Here is a 22849-nt window from a genome sequence, read left to right as displayed (position 1 = left end):
GGTGGAGCGGCTTTTTTTTCTCCACGCAGCAGCCGTTCTGTTTATATATCTCTATAACCCTCATCAGAGAAGTCATAGAGAATCGTACATTCAGACACTTATCAGTCGTTCTAGTCTTTCCACCATTTTTGTGAGTCGTATTGCGTATTACGGAGCTGATTTCAAGTGCCAGTGGGAAGGCGGCGTTAGCTACTGTAAGCTATTGAGTTTCCTTTTAGTGAAATACTCAGTGAATTTAATTCCCTCTGGAAAACATGTCTAGGGTTTTTATTGTGAAAGGTAAAAATGGAGAGAGAGTCTCTGCTAAACGCTGCCTTACCAAGGTTGAAAGGAGTAATAAAGTTGAAAATGTTACCGCTAGGATTAGCCTAATAGTACTATTGCAACCACAACTACTGCTATCTCAGGGTTAAATAGGCACCTCGCTCATGATTTCGATTGCTAAGTGATGAGGCACCTCTGATCAGCCTGGGAGTTAATAAATAAATAAAAGCCTGCACTATAATATCTTACGGGAAACGCAGCTAATGCTAATAGTCACTCTGAAGGTAATAGAGTTCCTTCATTCCATTAGTTGTGTGTGTGTGTGTGTGTGTGTGTGTGTGTGTGTGTGTGTGTGTGTGTGTGTGTGTGTGTGTGTGTGTGTGTGTGTGTGTGTGTGCGCGCGCGCGCATGTGTGTGTGTGCTTGTTTTAATATATTCGTGGGGTCCAAAAACTGGGGAATACAGTATACTTGTGGGGTCTGCACAGCCTTGTGGGGCCCAAAATGCTGGACCCCACAAGTTTAAAGGGCTGTTTGAGGGTTAAGACTTGATTTTAGGATTAGGGTTAGAATTAGGTTATGGTTAGGGTGAGGGTAAGGGTTAAGGTTAGGCATTTAGTTGTGATGGTTAAGGTTAGGGTAAGGGGCTAGGGAATGCATTATGTCAATGACGGGTCCCCACAAAGATAGTGAAACAAACGTGTGTGTGTGTGTGTGTGTGTGTGTGTGTGTGTGTGTGTGTGTGTGTGTGTGTGTGTGTGTGTGCGCGTGCGTGCGTGTGTGTCCTTCACACCAGCCTATAAACCAATCAGCTGTTTAAAGCATCCCAGAGCAGAGGGCTATTATTAGCCGCGTGGCTACAGCTGACTGTTCCAGGGAACTGCTGCTCAGGCTACATCCACACTACTACTACTACTTTGGGGCAGAAGCAGCTCAGTCCGCAGGGACTTGGCTTGGGAACCGGAGGGTCGACGGTTCAAGTCTATGTGCGGACCAAGTACAGAGTGTAGACTGGTAGCCCATGAGCAAGGCACCAAACCCCCAACTGCTACTACAAATAATCAGTAAACAAGCCTAAGACTTTGACAGTTTGTCATTTACAATATTTAGTCTGCACTAGAGCTCCAACGTTTAATCAATTAGTTGTCAACTATTAAATTACTGCAACTACTTTGATAATCGATAGGGATGTCTCGATCAGCTTTTTTGCCCCCCCCCCCCGATCCGATTTTTTAAATACTGCATAATACTGACATTGACTCCCGGTCCAATATTGGATTTGCTTAGATCTAGAGCTGCACACCGGTTTTCTGTTTACAAAAATAATAAGTAAGTAAACAAGGTAAAAGATGTATTCAGCATTTTTGTAAAACTCTCTCATATAAAATCAAATTCTACTTATAATGGTATAAAATGTACTGATGTATTGTAAATGATCGGAGTAAGGTGATCGAGGTGACTGCAGATCCCCGATCAGTTAAAAAATGCCCATATCGGCTCCGATTACATACTTCCTGAGCTGAATGTGAATATTTTCTAGTTTCTTCACTCCTCTGTGACAGTTGTGGGAAAAGCAAGACATTTGAGGATGTCATCTTGGGCTTTGGGGAAACACTGATCCCCATTTTTCATCATTTTCTGACATTTTAGAGACCAAACAACTGATCCGTTCATCCAGAAAACAATCAGAATCACAGATTCACTGACAATGAGAACAACCGTTAGTTGCAGCTCTAGTCTGCACTCACAGTAAAAGGTATTGAGGTTCAATACCAACTGTTATTTACAGCCAAACACACTATCACACGACACCTGTTAAAGGAGTTCTAAAGAGTGCCTTTGTGCCTCTTAACGGACACAAAATGCAATTAAAATGTTTGTGCAACATGAACAGGGCCCTTATGTGACAACAAGATGCGTTTCCAACTCAGACATTGTGAAGAAACCGTTTAAATTCAAAGTTTGTACTGTCACCTACCTGTTTTCCATCGGTCGCTTCACGTAAGGGCCCCGTTCATGTTGCACAGAAATTTTAATTGCATTTTGTGTCTGTTAAGAGGCACAAAAGCACTCTTTAGAACAGAAGCCCCCACAACTGGCATTTTCGCTAACTGGGAGCTCTGGACGTAGCTGCAGCAACTCCAGTTTGCTAGCACAGATTTTGGTGGGTTTTTTTCTCCTATTGACAGTACTCGGATACATCTAGCGATTAAGATTCAGGTAAAAATCGGCCGGATTTCTCCTTTTAAATAGGATGAACCAGGACTTAGGAACCAAACAACATGAATACAGTAAATTGACAATAGAGTAAAAAGCGTGTGTTGGTACCGTCAGGGCGTTGTGGTTGCGAAGTCGCGGCAGCGCGACAGGCGACGTTGTCTGAGAGCCACTGTGACCTGGAGAGTAGACCGGCTCGCCCACTTTGCCTGAACATAAAGAAAGAGACAGAGGTTAAGTTTCATCCCTCTGATTATTTGTATTCAGACGAGAAGATGGATATCAGCTTCACGTCTACGTGTGTGTCCAGTACAGAGCTAGAGTACAGAGATCACTAACATATAATAACAATAATGTTACTGTTTCTGCACTGCAATGGTACTGTTAACACACTAAACATAGCTGTACATACTGTACATATCTGTCTATATGGTTCATACTGAATATCCATATTTATTCTGTTTTTCTTATAATATATTCTGTTAATACACTGCATATATCTATATTATTCTTACTACTATTATAATGTCACTGCTGCTACATTGCACATATCTGTACATGTTGTTCATACATTGTTAATATTACATAGCCATATTTATTCTACTCTTATAAGGTAACTGCTAATACACTGCACATATTTATATTTAAATTACTCTAAACCACTTTCTGTAAACCAACTGTATACTACTGTTAACACTGCACTTTATTTCTTGTCCTGTCTATACTTTGTATATCACATTGCACTTTTCTGCTCTTTTTGCACTTCTGGTTGGACGCAAACTGCATTTCGTTGTCTTTGTACTTGTACTCTGCACAATGACAGTAAAGTTGAATCTAATCTAATCTATAAATGCAGGAGCTACACCGCCAACATTTATTAAAGTGCCCATATTATGGAAAAATCACTTTTTATGGGATTTGGAGAGTTATTTTGTGTCTCTGGTGCTTCCACACACATACAAACTTTGAAAAAAATCCATCCATGCTGTTTAGAGTGAGATACAGTTTCTGAATGTGTCCTGCCTTCAGTCTCTGGGTGAGCTGGTCAAAATCGGCACGGCTTGTGACGTCACAAGCCGAAACGAGCAGGCTAACCGCAACCATTAGCTCGTAGCGTTAGCATTAGCATGCTAACGCTAGCATGCAACCTCGTTCTCAGTAGCAAAGCACTGCTACAACACACACAAGTTCACCATAATCTACAAAAGAACTACTTCCATGTGCGCCCTCATTTAGAAGTCTCCCAGCTAATCCTGCCTTGTAACTGACCGAAGTTGTAGAAACAGCCTTTCTTTTACTGTCTATGGAGCTAGCTAGCTGACATGATCTACATCTGAGCTACTGGGCATGTGCAGTGCAATCAAAGATAGTACAGAAGAAGAAGAAGAAAAGAGGTCTCACTCTGTAGCTAAAACAGAGACCAGCTGAAAAGAGGATCTGCAGCAGTGAGAGAGAGCGGTGCAGTACAACAACAATATGGTGTTTTTTGAAAATTAAACCATGTAAACCTATTCTGGTACAACCTTAAAATACAATTATGAACCTGAAAATGAGCATAATATGGCTGCTTTAAGACACCATCACAAGTTACGCGAGCCCAAAAAGACGTCTACACTTATTTGTTTCTGTGTGATCGACAGTCAAAATCCAAAAACGTTCAATTGTGCAGTTATGTAAAACAGAAAACTTGTCACATTTGAGACGTGGGAACCACTGACTGTTCAGCTTTTTTTTGCACATCCTGCACCGAACCAAACAGACTTCTTTTATTGTTAAACAGTTATATATTTGTTGAGGTTACATTGAGAAAATTACGATATGAGGAACATATGCGATATGGTTGTTGAATATCACGATAACGATATTATTTGCGACAAATAAACAGCTATTAATGTGTACTCAGTTCTGCTGCTGTCAGTATTCTGCTAAAATACAACACACTGCTTGTTGGATTTAAAACAAATGAAAGGAAATCCTTTCCACCTTTCTTTTATTGAACAAATTGAACAATGAATTGAAAATAAGAAGTTTAAAGTGTAGTTTTCTACTGATATTTTCTTTCAACTAACAAAAAAATCTCTGGGTTGATGTCGATATTGCATCAATACTGTAGGATTGATTATTGGTCCTTTCACAAAATATTTACAAAATGAAAAGTATTGATAAACGATGCAATGATTACGTGGGTAAAGGCATATTTTGGAGTATTTATACACTCCTCATTAGGCTGGGTATCTGTACTTGATCGGCCAAAACTTTCCAGTCAAACAATACCGGCATTCCATCATTTTTGTACCCAGGTCTAGAAAAACAAAGACTATTTGGTTTTGCTCGCAGCCAATCGCCGCAAGCGTTCTAGGATTTAACGCGACGTGTGATTGGCCCACTACCCCAGCAGCTACAACCCATGCCGTCTGTGGTGAGGGGAAGCCGAGCGCGGTGTGTTTGACACAGCAAGCCGAGATGCCAAAAAAACATTCGAAAATATGGCTTCACTACACGCCTGTGGCATTATTTCCCCAGAGCCCAAGAATGACGTCTTCAAATTGCTTGTTTTTGTCCGTCCAATGGTCCAAAACGCAAAGACATTCAGTTTACTATCATAAAACACAACGCAAACCAGACAATAATCACATTTTTTTTTTTTTTCCCCTTAAAAAATTAATACAAACGATTCAAAAAAGTAAAGGCAAATGATAAAACAGCTAGTTAGTCTGGTAGGTTCAGAAAATGACATCACTTCACTGTAATGCAGCCTTTAAGACCAGGAACACTTGTCATATCAAGATATCCAGTCTCATGTATTGATGTCTATATAATATCCATATATTGCCCAGGCCGACATGTATTGTGTATTTCCTTTCATACGTTTTATGTAAGTTACTAACATGGCAATAAATCCTATTCTGATTCTTTTTTTACATGGTAAATAACCAAAATGATTAATCTGGGGCTGCTCCCTTTTAGTCCACTAATCTGGCGTTTCGGCCTTAGTCGAAGTGTGATTCCTTTCTTCATTTTTTAAGGCTTTTTTCATGCTGAAAAATGTATTTCGAAGAAACTTCTGAGCACATCTATGTTAAAGAAAAGATTTAAGGTGCATGATTATTTGGAGAAACTCAGTTGAACAGATCTGTCGATTAAATCAACTTATCGATTAGTCGACAAAATCTTCAGAGCGCTCTGAAGAAGGCTCTGTGGCGAAACTTTTTTGGGGATGTGAGCCTTATAAAATAAGTGAAATGATGGATAGCTTGTCCTCCTTAACTTAGGAACTTGAGATGTGCTACCTTTTTTCTTCACTTTTTTGGAACATGCCTATTGGATTTTGGATTAAGCACTCCACCGAGCATCTTCATTGTTGAAGCGCAACATCTTTTTTTAACAAAATTATATGAGTGCTAATCTTGAGTTATGGTTGTGCAGAGGCTCCACGCAGAGCTTTGGTCATAGCCTACATTAGTGGCCTGAAGTTTATACTTGTACGCTGGTGTGTGCGTCGATCTCTTAAACTGTACGTCCACACCGCCGCCGACTTGAGCTGCAAAGAAGCTCTGGCCGCCCGGTCAAGGACGGTTGTCAGAAAGTCCGGGGAAGCTGTTTGAGGCTTTGGCCGCTCTGACGTAGCAGCATTCTATGTTCATCATGGAAAAAGATCAAGCAGCCACTGCACGGCCAATACACTGACACTAGAAACCTTTTATAAATGACATATATAATGACAGAATGTGTATTGGTTGTTGGTCGCAGCGGTGTCTGTTAGCAGTTAGCTCGCTCGTTAGCCGCTGAACCGCAGCAGCGTGCAGGCAGAGCGAGCAGCCGCCAGCTGTTGATCCGTGCAGGACTTCACCGTGAGCGGACTGTTTAGAGACCATGTGACCGGCAGGTAACGTTAACTGGTCCCTATACGCAAATATCATAAATGATAGGTAACCCAGCAACGGCCATGATGAGCTTCTCCTCCTTTTTCTCTGAACTAATGTTTTGGTAGGAACCAAAGTTTACATCGTATGTTTCTCTGGAATCAGCCAGCGTGAAGGACGTCTATATTCTGATTGGTTGCTGCTGAACCGCGTCACAGCTCATTACCATAAAGTTGACCTACTTTCAACTTCCTGATTGACGCTCTGGTCGCTCAAAACGCCCAAAACGCAACGCCGACAGATTTTCCGCTCCTTGCAGCTGAGAGAAGCAGCTTCCATTGAAAATGAATGACTTCCTGTATCTTTAGAAGATCAAGTCGGCGGCGGTGTGGACGTACAGTAAGCGAATAGCAGGGCCGGCGTGTGTGTGTGTGTGTGTGTGTGTGTTAGAGTGAGTGATTAGTTTCGGAGCGAGTAGTGACTCTAGAGTCATAGTGAGAGAAACAAAGTGTCTCTCCTGTTTCTTTCTTCTTTCTCTTCAGAGTTCTTTCTCTCACGGTGGGAAATCTGTAGCAGGAAAAGTAACTAAGTATTTCTTTAGTCGAGGACAGTCCTATATTAATCCCTTGTCAAATTATAATTATTTCAGAACTACTTTGGTGTATTTTTCAGCATCTAGACAACACAACCCCTCACTTATTAGCTGCTCAAATCTAGTGACAAAGACTGGAAGCAGGGGGAAACTGCTAGCTTAGCGCCGTTAAAAAACCGACAACAATCTACCTTCCAACATCTCTAAGTGTGTGAATGTAAAAGAAAAAGGAGACATTGTGGGTTTAGCAGCAGTTAGCTCTGGAGCCCACACAGTGGGGGGGGGGGGTTGCCAGGTTTGAGCTCTGACTACATGACAAACTATCAACCTTTCAAAGCACAAGATGTGTGGATGCCTCCCTTCAACATACCAAATATCACGTAACATGACAAGCACTGAAAGAGCTCGTTGCGTAACACACACGTCGGGAACATACTTGTCGAGCTCCCGAAATACTCGAAAGTGGTCCGAATCCCTCCGACAGACTGCCGTGTTTTCACAGAGAGAAACTAATCAGGGACAGATTAGATATGTTTAGAACACAGACCGACAGATTGTGCCTTTATTGCCCTCCGTTTATAACTGTTGTTTTAAAAATAAAAATGTGCCAGCAGCACACTGACTGATCCTAAGCACCACCTCTTAAATCCCTAAATTCACCAATCAATCAATCATGAACTAGAAGGACAACCTCTAAGGCTTTAGCTGACACTTTTCCACAAGACGACATCCAGTGGCTAGAATCCAGTTAAATAGGAAGATTTAGTGGATTCTAGAGCTGCAACGATTAATCAATTTAGTTGTCAACTTTTAAATTAATCGCCAACTATTTTGATATTCGATTAGTCGGTTTGAGTAATTTTTTTTAAGACAAAAGTCAAAATTCTTTGATTCCAGCTTGTTAAATGTGAATACTTTCTAGTTTCTTCTCTCCTCCGGGACAGTAAACTGAATATCTTTGAGTTGTGGACACAACAAGACATTTGAGCTTTGGGAAACACTGATCAACATTTTTCACCATTTTCTGACATTTTAGAGACCAAACAACTAATCGATTAATCGAGAAAATAATCAGATTACTAACTAACAGATTAATCGACTATGAAAACAATCGTTAGTTGCAGCCCCAGTGGATTCAGTTGCTTCTAGGGCTGTACTGAATACCAAAGTTAGGGTTGCACAATATTGACAAAATGTGATATTGCGATATCAATATTAATTTTGATATTTTTAAATGTGTAAAATTACTAAACTTATGGAAAAACGCATCAAAATAGATTCATGACACAAGGGTTATTTCAACTGACGGTCATATTGGACCGGTCCAACATGAATAAATAAATAAGGACCATGTCTACAGAACAGGACATGTTAGAAACAATACAAATAAATATAAAAAATATTGTTCCGACCTGCGGCCCTTTGCTGCATGTCATTCCCCCTCTCTCTCCCCCTTCATGCATAAAAGCTGATTTATGCTTCTGCGTCGAATCGACGGCGTACCCCCGCAGACCCCTCTGCGTCACCGCGAACCCCCCTCTGGGCCCTCCGCTGTAGCTCGACGTGCACCTCCAAAATTGTGTAACTTTGCGCCGAGGTGACGCAGACCGCAAGGACTGTGATTGGTCGACCCGTCCTGTGTGTTGATAGTCGCCGTTTCCAGCAGCCTACTGTGGGGAGTAGCAACACGCTAGTTCACTGACATCAGCTTTGCAAATAAACTCAGACATATTTTGGTTACAATGACGGGGTTATCCGTTTATAAAGTGTCTATATGTCAGTAACGTTTAGAAATTAGCACTTCGCCAGCAAGCAGTACTTTGTGGGCAGTTGTGCTAAAGTTAGCTTGCTAACATAACATAAACTAGAGATGTTCCGATACCGGTATCAGCCCCGATACTGCCTAAAACGCTGGTATCAGTATCAGGAAGTACTGGAGTTTATGCACCGATCCGATACCACGTAATAAAGCCCTAAAGAAAATCTACGTTAAAGTAGTTTATTTATGTTATTTTGCCGTTATAACTGACTGTCAAACTAGAGAATAAAAGAAAGTTCTGTGGCGTTCATTGTTTGTTTGTTCATGTTTAACCTGAGCCAGACTGACAACAAAGATAGAAATAATATCACATCCATACAGAGATAGTAGTATACAGCTGTTATACATCATATCATCATACAGAGATAGTAGTATACAGCTGTTATACATCATATCATCATACAGAGATAGTAGTATACAGCTGTTATACATCATATCATCATACAGAGATAGTAGTATACAGCTGTTATACATCATATCATCATACAGAGATAGTAGTATACAGCTGTTATACATCATATCATCATACAGAGATAGTAGTATACAGCTGTTATACATCATATCATCCATACAGAGATAGTAGTATACAGCTGTTATACATCATATCATCCATACAGGGATAGTAGTATACAGCTGTTATACATCATATCATCCATACAGGGATAGTAGTATACAGCTGTTAAAACATAATAAAATATATGACATGCTGGTATCAGATCGGTACTCGGTATCAGCCGATACCCAAGTTCAGGTATCAGAATCGGTATCGGGAAGCAAAAAATGGTATCGGGGCATCTCTAACATAAACTGGCTGGCAGACACCTCGCAAATAACCTCAGACTTATCACCGCCTAGCGTCATGGCGGTGAAATGCACCGCGATGCAAAGCAACCCCGACGCGGAACTCCGAAAGGGTCACGATAGGGCTGGGCGATATGACCTAAAAATAAAATCCCCGATTTTTTCCAAAAAAATCCGATTTAAGATTTAAATCGATTATTTTCTCCCCCTACTTAAAATCAATCTGCAGATGACAAAGAAATTGTTCAAAACAAGTTTTAACTTTATTTTGTTTTGACTCACACACACACATGGGGCATGTATACCATTATGATTATTCATGCCAATTTTGTGGAAATATAAATTGGTTTGAGTGTTTTCCCTTTTTATGGATGGGGGGGTGCTATATATTCAACAAACAAACGGATGCGTGAGATAAAGCTGTTTTCACACATACAGGTAATTCACTTCTCGTTCCTCGCTAAAAGTTCAAATCATTTTAACGTTATTGCGCAACCTTGCCCCTATTTTCACCTGTTGCTGAGTAACGTACATTAACATCCCATGGTCTCTTGAATGTAGCATACCTGTAGCAAGCGCCTTCGTAGTAACTAACGGTAGAAACAAACGTCGAAGAGGAGCTCCGTGCTACAGAGCGGTGATTGCTAGTTGTTTAAGCCGCTACAGACCTCCGTCACAGCTCGGTCGTATCAGCGGCATTTAGTAGATGTGTTGAGCCACAAAAGAGTTCCTCAACACCGCCTCTGGTGCCCCGCATGGTGGTCCTTTAGGTCAGCGGTAGCTGGTGGTTCAGTTATCCGAGAATAGGTGACTCTCAGCCGGGGACAGAGCACCGCGAGCTGCCGGTCATTTCGGCGGAGATTACGGATAAGTAAGTAATGAAACTACTAGTTAAGAAAAGAATTAATGTTAGTCCCTGTCGCTGCCATGTTGTTTGTGTATCTCTATGGCAAACGCGCGGGGCGAGGGCTGAGCCCGTTCGGAGCTATGGGAGCCCAGAGGGGAGCGTTGGCGGATGTTAAGGAGAAAATCGATTTTCATTTTAACAAATCGACGTTAACTACACATTCGAGTTAATCGATAAAATCGATTTTTCGCCCAGCCCTAGGTCACGACGTAGTAGGAGCGACAGCGTAGCTACGGCGTAGAGTTGATGCAGAAGCATAAAACAGCCTTTAGCTGTCCTGTCAAAAATAAAGGCCTAGAAATGTATATATATCTACCAGGTGAGCTACCCAGGCACCCTTAGTTTCTAACCCTTAAAAAAAAAAGTCACACAATAACACAGTCTCCATTAAAATCGTTCTAAAGGGTAGAAATGTATGGCCGAGCTGTTGTATTGGACTGCATTAGTTTTACAGGCGTACGCTATTAATTGGCCACTAGGGCTGCACGTTATGAGGAAAATATGCAATAACGTTGTTGAATATCGTGATGACGATATTACTTGCGATAAATAAACAGATATTAAGGTGTACTCAGTTCTGCTGCTTTCAGTATTCTGCTAAAATACAACAAATTACTTGTTGAATTTAAAACTACCGAAATGAAATCACTTCCAACATTCTTTGACTGAACAAATTGAACATTGAATTGAATATAAAAGGCACCACTAAAAAAAGAATGACAGTTACATTTTAAAGGGCAGTTTTCTGCTGATATTTTCTTTCAACTAACACAAAAAAATCTCTGAGTGTCTTTCGTGATATGTTTATTGCGCAAGTTGATTAGGCGTAAAGATAAAAAAAATAAAAACCGATATATTGTGCAGCCCTACTGGTCACCAGACTGAATGAACTGAATGAACTTTAAACACCCTTGGACCGGACTGACCCAGGCCAAAGTGTTCCAATCTAGGCCAGAGCCTGCCGGTCCCGCAGGCTGACTCAGTCTAAGGAGGATGAAGGTTTTAATATAGCCTGATAATTCTCTCTCTCTCTCTCTCTCTCTCTCTCTCTCTGTCTGTCTGTCTGTCTCTCTCTCTGTCTCTCTCTCTCTCTCTCTGTCTCTCTCTCTCTGTCTCTCTCTCTCTCTCTCTCTCTCTGTCTCTCTCTCTCTCTCTGTCTCTCTCTCTCTCTCTCTCTCTCTCTCTGTCTCTCTCTCTCTCTCTGTCTCTCTCTCTGTCTCTCTCTCTCTGTCTCTGTCTCTCTCTGTCTCTCTCTCTCTCTCTCTCTCTCTGTCTCTCTCTCTCTCTCTCTCTCTCTCTGTCTCTCTCTCTCTCTCTGTCTCTCTCTCTGTCTCTCTCTCTCTGTCTCTGTCTCTCTCTGTCTCTCTCTCTCTCTCTGTCTCTCTCTCTGTCTCTCTCTCTCTGTCTCTGTCTCTCTCTGTCTCTCTCTCTCTCTCTGTCTCTCTCTCTCTCTCTCTCTCTCTCTCTGTCTCTCTCTCTCTCTCTGTCTCTCTCTCTGTCTCTCTCTCTCTCTCTCTCTCTCTCTCTCTCTCTCTCTCTGTCTCTCTCTCTCTCTCTGTCTCTCTCTCTGTCTCTCTCTCCCTCTCTCTCTCTCTCTCTCTCTCTCTCTCTCTCTCTCTGTCTCTCTCTCTCTCTCTCTCTCTCTCTCTCTCTCTCCTTTGATGGAAACATGACAAGTGCAACAACACAGCGGGGTTAAAGATCAGAAGTCACGGCGGGCGAGCGGACCACTATCTAAATAGTCAGTGATAATAACTCTTACGGGCTTCTACTTCAGCCAGAGGCTTCAATCACATCTCAACAGTAACAAACAGGACTTCTTCTCTCTCTGAAGTAATCAGGAAGACACACACAATAACACACCGTTAAACATGCTCAAGTTCACAAAATGCTACGGTTTGCAGGCTTAAAGACCCAGTAAAATAAAAAGAAAGTACATAGTTCAGTACATACCTAGTTCTTATCCTGTGTCTCCACGTTAACTTATTATATGTCAAATATATGTGAAATCTGCTACAACTAACACCTATTTTCATTATCGGATAACCTGATGATGATTATCATCATGATTATGATCATATGATTTAATTTGTTTAACAAAAAAGTAAAAAAGAAAAATCACAACTTTGCAAAGACAAAGTGGCGTCTTTAAAGGGGAACTATGCAGTTTTTTTTAGCTTAACTGACCTTAACTGAACAGCTTCGGAGTCATTGGAATGGTTATATGACTTTTTTCGAGTTGAATGGTGGTCGTCTCGCTCCCCCCTAACGCCTGTGAGCGGAAAAAACACCCTTGCAACTTTGGGCCGGCGAGCCATCAGGAAGTATGGCGTGATATCAAGTCTCGCAATATAACGAATTGCTTCACGGCACTGCACACATACACCCATTGAGGAACCGGCTAACAAGGTAGCGATGGATATCACGCTATCGTCACGGCTGAGCCGGCAAAAAAGAAACAGAAAGCTGGGAAAGCATTGGAGGAACAGAGGAAGAGGAAACGGCAGACTGACCGAGAGAGGAGTCAGACACGAGTAAACATAGGAGCTGTAGGGGGCTCTATAGAGACCTGTAGGGGGGGCTCTATAGAGAAACCTGTAGGGGGGGCTCTATAGAGACCTGTAGGGGGGGCTCTACAGAGAAACCTGTAGGGGGGGCTCTATAGAGAAACCTGTAGGGGGGGCTCTATAGAGAGACCTGTAGGGGGGGCTCTATAGAGACCTGTAGGGGGGGCTCTGTAGGGGGGGCTCTATAGAGACCTGTAGGGGGGGCTCTATAGAGAAACCTGTAGGGGGGGGCTCTATAGAGACCTGTAGGGGGGGCTCTATAGAGACCTGTAGGGGGGGCTCTGTAGGGGGGGCTCTATAGAAACCTGTAGGGGGGGGCTCTATAGAGAAACCTGTAGGGGGGGCTCTGTAGGGGGGGCTCTATAGAGACCTGTAGGGGGGGCTCTGTAGGGGGGGCTCTATAGAGACCTGTAGGGGGGGCTCTATAGAGACCTGTAGGGGGGGGCTCTATAGAGACCTGTAGGGGGGGCTCTGTAGGGGGGGCTCTATAGAGACCTGTAGGGGGGGCTCTATAGAAACCTGTAGGGGGGGCTCTACAGAGAAACCTGTAGGGGGGCTCTATAGAGACCTGTAGGGGGGGCTCTACAGAGAAACCTGTAGGGGGGGCTCTATAGAGACCTGTAGGGGGGGCTCTACAGAGAAACCTGTAGGGGGGGCTCTATAGAGACCTGTAGGGGGGGATCTATGGAGAAACCTGTAGGGGGGGCTCTATAGAGACCTGTAGGGGGGGATCTATAGAGAAACCTGTAGGGGGGGCTCTATGGAGAAACCTGTAGGGGGGGATCTATAGAAACCTGTAGGGGGGGCTCTATAGAGAAACCTGTAGGGGGAGCTCTATAGAGACCTGTAGGGGGCTCTATAGAGAACCCTGTAGGGGGGGCTCTAAAGAGAAACCTGTAGGGGGGGCTCTATAGAGACCTGTAGGGGGGGCTCTATAGAGACCTGTAGGGGGGGGGGGGGGATCTATAGAGAAACCTGTAGGGGGGGGGGATCTATAGAGACCTGTAGGGGGGCTCTATAGAGAAACCTGTAGGGGGGGGGGATCTATAGAGACCTGTAGGGGGGCTCTATAGAGAAACCTGTAGGGGGGGGGGGGATCTATAGAGAAACCTGTAGGGGGGGGGGATCTATAAAGAAACCTGCCAGCAAAAAGAGAGAAAACAGCGAAGAAATGGCCAAACTGTATAGCGCCCCTTTAAATGTCCTGTTTTGTCTGACCCAAAGTCCAAAACTGAAAGTTATTTAGTTAGTATTATACATGACAGAGAGAAGCAGCAAATCATCACATTAGGACATTTTTTTCACTATTTCTCCTTAATATTTGGTGATTATTTTCCTAATCGTTTCAGCTCTAGTCCAAAGAACACTTTTGAAAACTAAAATGTAAAATGTACATTTCGAGCAAAAATTGGCTCCACTTCAGGGACATATTTAACAAATATCTCATAATATTTTGGAGTATTTATACACTCCTCATTAGGCTGGGTATCTGTACTTGATCGGCCGAAACTTTCCAGTCAAACAATACCGGCATTCCATCATTTTTGTACCCAGGTCTAGAAAAACAAAGACTATTTGGTTTTGCTCGCAGCCAATCGCCGCAAGCGTTCTAGGATTTAACGCGACGTGTGATTGGCCCACTACCCCAGCAGCTACAACCCCTGCCGTCTGTGGTGAGGGGAAGCCGAGCGCGGTGTGTTTGACGGGCTGTTCAGCAAGCCGAGATGCCAAAAAAACATTCGAAAATATGGCTTCACTACACGCCTGTGGCATTATTTCCCCAGAGCCCAAGAATGACGTCTTCAAATTGCTTGTTTTCGTCCGTCCAATGGTCCAAAACGCAAAGACATTCAGTTTACTATCATAAAACACAATAATCACATTTGAGAGGCGAGAAAGATATTTTTTTTTTTCCCCTTAAAAAATGAATACAAACGATTCATCAATTCTCAACATAGTTGATTAATTTACGATGATATAAAAGTGACAAAAAAAAGCAGAAAATCTTCACATTTGAGAGCCAGCGTTTGGAGTTTCTGCTTGAAAAAGAGATTCAATTGACTAGCGGATTAACCAATTAATTGCGTAAACTGTGGCAGGATGTAGCGCTCAGATCAGCAATCACAGAGAAGTCTCCAACTGGCGGGTCATGGGCAGGATAAACTCATCTCAAAGCTGTTGCGAGTGAATGAACGGAAACCCTCGCAGGCCGGCGTCCAGCTCTGGGCAGCTTCACGTGTTGCTGCAGGATGACGCAGACAGATGCTCTCTGCTTTTAATCTGAACGCTCACTGTAATCCTGCTAATGAGGACAACTCCGCCGCACGCTGCCAACACGCTGTCAAACGGCTACAAACAAACAATGCGGCCTCTGATGTGCAACGTCGCTGTGATGCGTAAACTGCAGCCTCGGCACAAACGCGCCGCAGTGAAACAATGCAGCCTTCTCTAATGCGTCTAAACTGTAATGCTGCTAATGACCGAGCCTGGGACAAACAATCAATACATCACAATATACCCGTCAGGGTGCAGCACCTAAGATGAATGAATGCAACTAAAAGACTTTTCTCCGAGCTAATGATTGTAGTTGAAGAGTTGTCTTTAAGCTTTTTGAGTGTTATTTTTTTATCTGCTTTAGCTTTACTAACATTTTTGATAGATGTGGTGATACTAACGGCCCAAAGTGATGTGAAAAAGAGACCCAAAACTATCACAAATGGACACAAATAGACTACTAAGAGGCGTTATGACCCCAGAGACCCAAAACAACCCCAAAGAGAACAAAAAATGACCAAAAAGAAACACAAACCGGCTACAAAGACACATAAAAACCCACAAAGAGGGATGAAATGTATGGGGGGAAATTGCATTTGCATTGGGACGGAGTTGAAACGTGCAACTTTTTGCAACGACCCGGCCAGTTCACACCACTGAGACGAGACCGGCCAGTGTATCATCTCCATAACTACGCCTCTTTGTACTTCCGTTCTAACTTCCGACTTTTACAAGCATTGTGCCGCGGGCCCCGCGAGCAATCGCGGCCATTCAAGTAAATGCTTGATTTTCCACCAGCGTGAAGCGGCTTTCCGCGCCGCTAAAGCTACACGCCAGGTCTATTATCTATTATCTATCTAACGGGCCGCTTCAGACCCCTGAAACTTTTCCCTGCGACGTTCTAAAACGGTTTCGTCTCTTCGTGAATCTTTGTTCTGAACTGGGCTTTAGGTGTGTGAATGTTGTTCAATTTTCAAAAAACTCACACCCCGAAGGCGGCCGTTTTATGCCGATACGTGTGGTTGCTGCCCAGTTCTATCTTTAATGTACTAAGATTACGATATAAAAATAGCCTTTTATTAAATTGTTTGCAATAAGAGTGCCTTGGACCTTTGTTTTCTCTTTTAGTTAGGCTTGCTTGATGGTATTTTAAGTACTTTATTTGTTTTTAAACTGTTATGCCTTTGTCTTCTCATATATCTCAATTGTATATTTGTTGTTGTTTCTGCCTGTAAAGCACTTTGAATGACCTCTGTGTATGAGAAAGTGCTCTATAAATAAATTTGCCCTTTACATTTTTTTTATTTTGGAGCACTATTATTATTACCATATGTGTCTGAAACGTTGGAAAAGCTAGAACAGATAATACATAAATAAATAACACTCAAAAAACTTGAAGACAAAACTTGCTAAAGACGTCTACAGGGAACCACCTGCACTCATTAGATCTCAGAAAAGTCATTCAGTTAGTTCTGATGCTCGCATTGATTTTACATTCGGCTTAAGTGCTGCGCCTAAGCCTTGTAATGGTAGGGAAAACTCTGCACTGGCACTAACGCCGAGACCAGTCATTGATCCACTGATTCACTAATTCACTGAGCATTCAGTGGAACCGTGTTCAAGAGTAGCAGTCTTTTTAGTCTAGGTATGTGACCATCGTTACCAAATGGTCCTTTTAGGGTCACCAAATAGACATATACCCATTCAAAAACAGGTGTATAATTTTTATTTTATGAGATATTGTTATCAAATTTCAACTGGGACTAGGTAAGACTTCTTGCTGTAGCCCCACTGTGTTTTCAGACTAATACGTCCCAGCAATAGTCATCTGCAGGCATTTTTCTATAAAAAGAATTCAGGCGGACATAAAAACTTTGTTTTCCAATATATTCAAACTTCTTTTACTCAAAGCCAATAGCACCTACAGTGATCCTACCGGTTGGAGAAGAAGCCGCAGAGTGTTACCTTTCAAAAGAAGCCATAGACATGCATGTAGTACAAATGGTTCAAGAACAGCTCTCAATTTACTTTGGGTCTGCCTTGGATAGTTGCTAAAGGCCGTTTTATGCTTCTGCGTCGAATCGACGGCGTACCCCCGCAGACTCCTCTGCGTCTACGCCGCACCCTACGGCGTAGCAGGACGTGCACCTCTCGAAAAATGTAACTACACGTCGCGGCGACGCACGTCGCTCGGCCGTGGCTGGGCAGCGTTGCATTTCCCCCCCCCCGACTCATTTCCTGGTTCTCCTTCTCCGTAAACAACATGAAAGTCAGTCGCTACTCGCTCTGAAGATAATAACCATCACTCTCTCACTTCTCCCTCGCTCTATCACACACACACACACACACACGCGAAAGCTCTGCGTGGAGCCTCCGCAGAACCATAAAACAGGCTTAAGGCTAAGTTGCTAAGCCGCTAAGACTGCTAAGGGGTTAACTAATCAATCATTGATCAAACAAATATGATATTCTCAGCGTCTCCTAAGATGCCAGTATTTAATGCTTTTCACTCTTTTATACTGTTCAATATCTTTGGACTGTTGGTTCAACCAAACTACTAATCTGACACGTTCAGACACTTCATAGGTCAAACTATGAATGGCTGTAACAGAAAAGTAATTGTCGCATTTATTGATATTGAAATTGATCGTTAGTTGCAACCTTTACTGCAGACATTATCTGTCTGACTGTCTTATACAAGTTGCACATTACAGTTAACAATACGAATGAAGTCCTCCTGAGATGAAACGACTAGTCAATTATTCTTTTAGTTGGACGACAAATTAGGCCTGCCCGATTATGTAAAAAAGCAGCAAGTATTTTTTGGTCAACACTGAAATCACGATTACTTAACACGAACACTTACTGACTTTTGGAAAGATGTTGCATTTGTTGAAGTTAAAAAACAGTGAAACTGCTGAATCGCTGAACGTTTTGAATTCGCCAACAGAACACGAGACAAAATGAGAGTTTACCTGCAAAACATAACGGGCAAAATAATCAGCTTCGTCGACGACACTGTTTTTGTGATCGTTGGGAGCCGAAATCACAATTAAAATGTGATTAACTGCACAGCCCTACGACAAATCTAAGTCAACAACCAATTGTAAACATGCTGCCTCAGACTTTTCTTTATCCCCTTACTTACTTAACCCTCCTGTTGTCCCCGGGTGAAATTTGACTTATTTTCACAAATTTGGGTTTCTTTCAACCAAAAAAGAAATTGATAAAAAACGTTGAAAAAGTGACAAAAAAGTGGGTGAGAAAAAACAAAAACATCAACTAAAAAACGCATTAGAAATCGACAAAAACACGTGACTAAAGTGTCGAAAAAGACAACCGAAACATTGAAAAAAAGTTTTACATTTTTAAATTTTGACCCAGAAAAACATAAAGTTGCATAGTCAACGGAAAGACAACACAAGGGTTAACACTTTTTTTTTTTTGAAAGAATAATAAACGTCGACCAATAAAGCAATGTACCAATAATATAATAAAATACCAATAACATCAGCCTAAAATAATCCAGCATTGCTGAGACTAACTCAAACTGTCCATCTGGCCTTTCAGCCAGTCGTCAGCTCCGCGGGGGCCTCCAGCCCTGCCGTATATAACGATACTGTACTCTGCACTGTACGTTACATACTAATAATGTACCAGGGGTCTATACTGGAGAGCACATTCAGTATCCTTTGCTGCGAGCCTGACAGATGCACGCAAACAGGGTGGAATAGCAGCGTGCTGCATGTGAACTTGACACCGAGCTGGAAATGCCAGCGCGCCTGCGAGCACGCCCGGCATGCTGCTCGACAGGACGAGTGGGAAAATCTGCAGCAATGTGACCGCACACATGCCGCGCTGTGACGCTCAGCGGTGTCACGCACTCACAGAGATGCTGAGTACAAAAAAACGGACCAACAAAGTGACCTGGAAATGGCAACAAAAAAATCTTCTCTCTCTTATCATATCATCCTGTTGACGTTTTTATTTCCATGCCATTTTCTTAGGATGCCAGTTGCATTCATCCACTGGTTCTAACAACATTTTGAGTTTGCAGACACTAGATTTAGTGTAATTAGAAGTCTGAAGGCCTCAGTATGCTTCAAATGAAATGCTTGTGAGATCGAGTCTGGAACGCCCCTTTTTTTACAGAAGCATTGCCCGGTCGCTACTGTTCTAACTCTTGCTACACCTGTCATACTTTCTATTGCAGTACATATGCAGTTTACAGTGAAAACGGTGGCAGATCCACCATCAAAATGCATAACTTTTTAAACAATGTGTCCTTAATTTCACATAGACGTAGACAAAAGCAGGTTCTCACTTTTAGTCTGCGACCGACGATTTCCTCTGGCTGAAACAACAACAATCACCGGCAAATGTTATCAAGTGCCGAGCAAACTGAGCTAAAGTTAGCTTCTACAAGATTAAAAGAAAATTGAGATTTCATTCTAACATAACACTGTTTTGGCTGCTTAGCTTACGTACGTTTATTGCGTTGCAACTAGTCTTTAATATTACAGAAAATAGTGAAATAAATACCCATCACAATTTCCCAAAGCCCAGCGTGACGTCTTCAAATGTCTCATTACAAGAGAAAAGGCTTTTAGGATGAGGACCACGTGTCTTGCCAGACCGTCCTCCACAGCTCTGTGGAGGACGGGAGAAAACGTGCTCTGGTTTATTGGCATTTCTTTAAACCAATCACAATCGTCTTTGGTGGCACTAAGCGCCATACGGAGCAACGGTGCCTCTACAAAATAGTCTCGGGAAGGAACTTGTTTTGGTGAAACGTGTACGTTCAAAAGTAGTTTTAGTCGTGCAACAGAAAATAAATTAGTGAAATCCGGCGGAATTTCCGTCGGCAACGGAGCAATCCCGGAAGTGGAACGTCGTGGATATAGACTAACATAGGTAACTCCATCTCGGGTAACTTTGGGCTGGTGTAGCTGAGTGAAAACAGAGCAGCTGCTAACGTTAGCATCCAGGAGAGTAGGAAAACACTACACAGGAGATATGCTAGTCGTGCATTTTTTTTTTTTTTTTTTTTTTTTTTTAACGTAACACTAAGCTGTAACCCCACGTTCGGTAAACTGCAGGTAGTAAGCTAGTTAGCGGGGCATGCTAACGTTTGCATCTTACATTAGAGCAGACATGGAAAGGGTAAATAAAGACACCACCCTCTAAACTCTTACGGAGAATGGCCCTTAGGACAATATTTACTAGTAATTATATATTTTCCGACACAGACAATCCAACAATTGTACCCACTTTGTGCAGCGACTGGACGAATGTCCAGAGGTGTGAAAGTAAGCAGGATTTAAACTTATTACACATCATGAATGCTTTTGAAGAGACTGACAACAGTGTGCCCTGTTGCTCCCATTTGCATGATTCAATACGTTGAGACTATAAACATGCAAAACATCGTACAAACTAGTTCATCCGAAGCTTACTGAGGGCTTAACGCTGTTCCTACTGATCAACAGAAGTGTAGGAGCTGCTCACAGCTGGACAAAAGTCAAAAATTATGAAAAATGAGATCTTCTGGAGACAAAAACATCCACAACAAAATCTTTTACTCAATATTTGTGAAGCTGTCAAATGAAAACGTGGCTCTATCTGGCTGATATTTGGTACTGTCGACAGTAGTACATCAAATGGAACTTTTAAGCGTTAGTGTATAATAAGCTACAAAACAAAAATGCAGCCTGAAGCAGCAGAAACTGTCACCACACAGCCTACAGCAGAAAAAACACCGGCTACAAACTCAAACCACTATGAACTGGTTACAAAAACACCAGTATGATGAATACGTACTGTACTGTACTAATGTGGTACTGTATGTAGAAGCAGTAACGACACAGAGTTACATGAAAAGACTGCAACCAAAACGAGGTTAAAACACCCCTAACTTTACCTTGGATAACAATTTGATTAATCAATCAACAATTTGACTGAGGACTACAGTTTTTACTATGACAAAGCCAGTACTGGCAAAATAAATGCTAACGGACAGAATAAACTGCAATATCGACAATACCCAGCAAGCTAACAGTAAGCTAACAGTGCTAATATGTGCAAATCTGCAACAGTAGTCTGTACACTTGGTGTTAGAATCACTCATCTTTGAGCTACAGTAATGCATTAACGTTTGTTTGTAACGTGCTGTCTGTTTTAATTAATACCACATTTGTCTCTATGTACACAGACAATACCGAGCAAACATTTGACTAATAATCGCAAGGCTGCCTAAAGATCCCGTGTTTACATATATAATCAGTTTCCAAACTACAATAACACTGTAGCACTTCAGTAGCAGCCTGTGTTTACATTTTTATAGCTACATTCACTAGGCTCGAGAGAGCTGTGCTCGATGAAAGAAATTCTTAGTCGACTAACACTCATTCAATTGTATCAACTAATCGATTAGTTGATTTAATCGACAGATCTGTAAATCTGACATCTGTCATGCAAAAGCACCACTTTAATTCTTGTGTTTACCAGAGATGTGCTCGTACATTTCTTGGAAATAAGTCATTCAGCATGAAAAAAGCATAAAACACGACTAATCGACTAAAGAAATCTAAGTTGACTAAGACCAAAACGACCGATTAGTCGACTAATCGACTAAGAGGGAGCAGCCCTAACATTCACATTATAGTTCAGCCATGCAAACATAACGTCCGCACTTCAAATTTGTCCAAGGATCTTTGATGCACTTCTTACTTTGCCTTTACGTTTCACGTCATTTAGCTGATGCTTTTATCCAAAGCGACTTACAGTTGCTATATATCAGAGGTCCCACACCTCTGGAGCAACTAGGGGTTAAGTGCCTTGCTCAGGGACACGTTGGTTGATGTATCGCAGTGGGAATCAAACCCAGATGTCCCACACCAAAGGCATGTGTCATATCCACTGCGCCCCAAAAGCCACCATTTCCTGTCTTATTCTCTATTGTTTCTTCCCCCAATAATCTTTATAAAAACACAATCTGCCCACTGGGTTAGTTTGTAATTTTAAAAAATTTTGTGTATTGGATTTTATAACACCGCTACATATGTTCATACTGTATCTGACCTAAAGTGTATTCATATTTATGCCACTGTCTATACTGTATATCTAGTGTCGCATCTTAATTCCCGCTGTTTCACATATATTCTCATTCTTGTACTTATCTGCACGTTATATTTACTGTATTACTGTATGTGTTGTAACGTACTAATACCTATCTCTTACTGTTTTCATCCCTACTATATATTTCTGTTTATTCTGTGTATTACTTTGTACTTCTGGTTAGATGCTAAACTACATTTAGTTGCTTCGGTACTCTGTTCAATCTAATCCATCTGATCTAATCAGGGCTAGGTAGGGCTACGTAACGCCGGCGAATAATAGCTTGTCTTACAATTTACTCAAGAGATAAGTTAGTTACAACAGTATTTAACGTATTTCACATTTTAGTCTATAATACTTCCTGTTATTACACATGCTAATATAGGTACTACAGCCCGGCTGATACTGGATTTTTGAGGCTGATATCAAA

General features: G+C 42.0%; 1 protein-coding gene across 1 annotated transcript in view; it reads right to left on the bottom strand.

The window, feature by feature from the left end:
* dyrk2 (dual-specificity tyrosine-(Y)-phosphorylation regulated kinase 2) overlaps positions 1-22849 on the bottom strand; it is a 33954-nt gene that overhangs the window by 9392 nt on the left and 1713 nt on the right. Inside the window, 1 exon segment of the mRNA XM_031296977.1 lies at positions 2592-2689. Within this exon segment, the coding sequence (XP_031152837.1) occupies positions 2592-2689 (98 nt within the window).

The sequence above is a fragment of the Sander lucioperca genome, chromosome 20 (genome assembly GCF_008315115.2).
Source record: "Sander lucioperca isolate FBNREF2018 chromosome 20, SLUC_FBN_1.2, whole genome shotgun sequence".
Taxonomy (NCBI): domain Eukaryota; kingdom Metazoa; phylum Chordata; class Actinopteri; order Perciformes; family Percidae; genus Sander; species Sander lucioperca.
The sequence above is the reverse complement of the archived record's forward strand: the minus strand, read 5'-3'. Positions and strand labels throughout refer to the sequence as shown.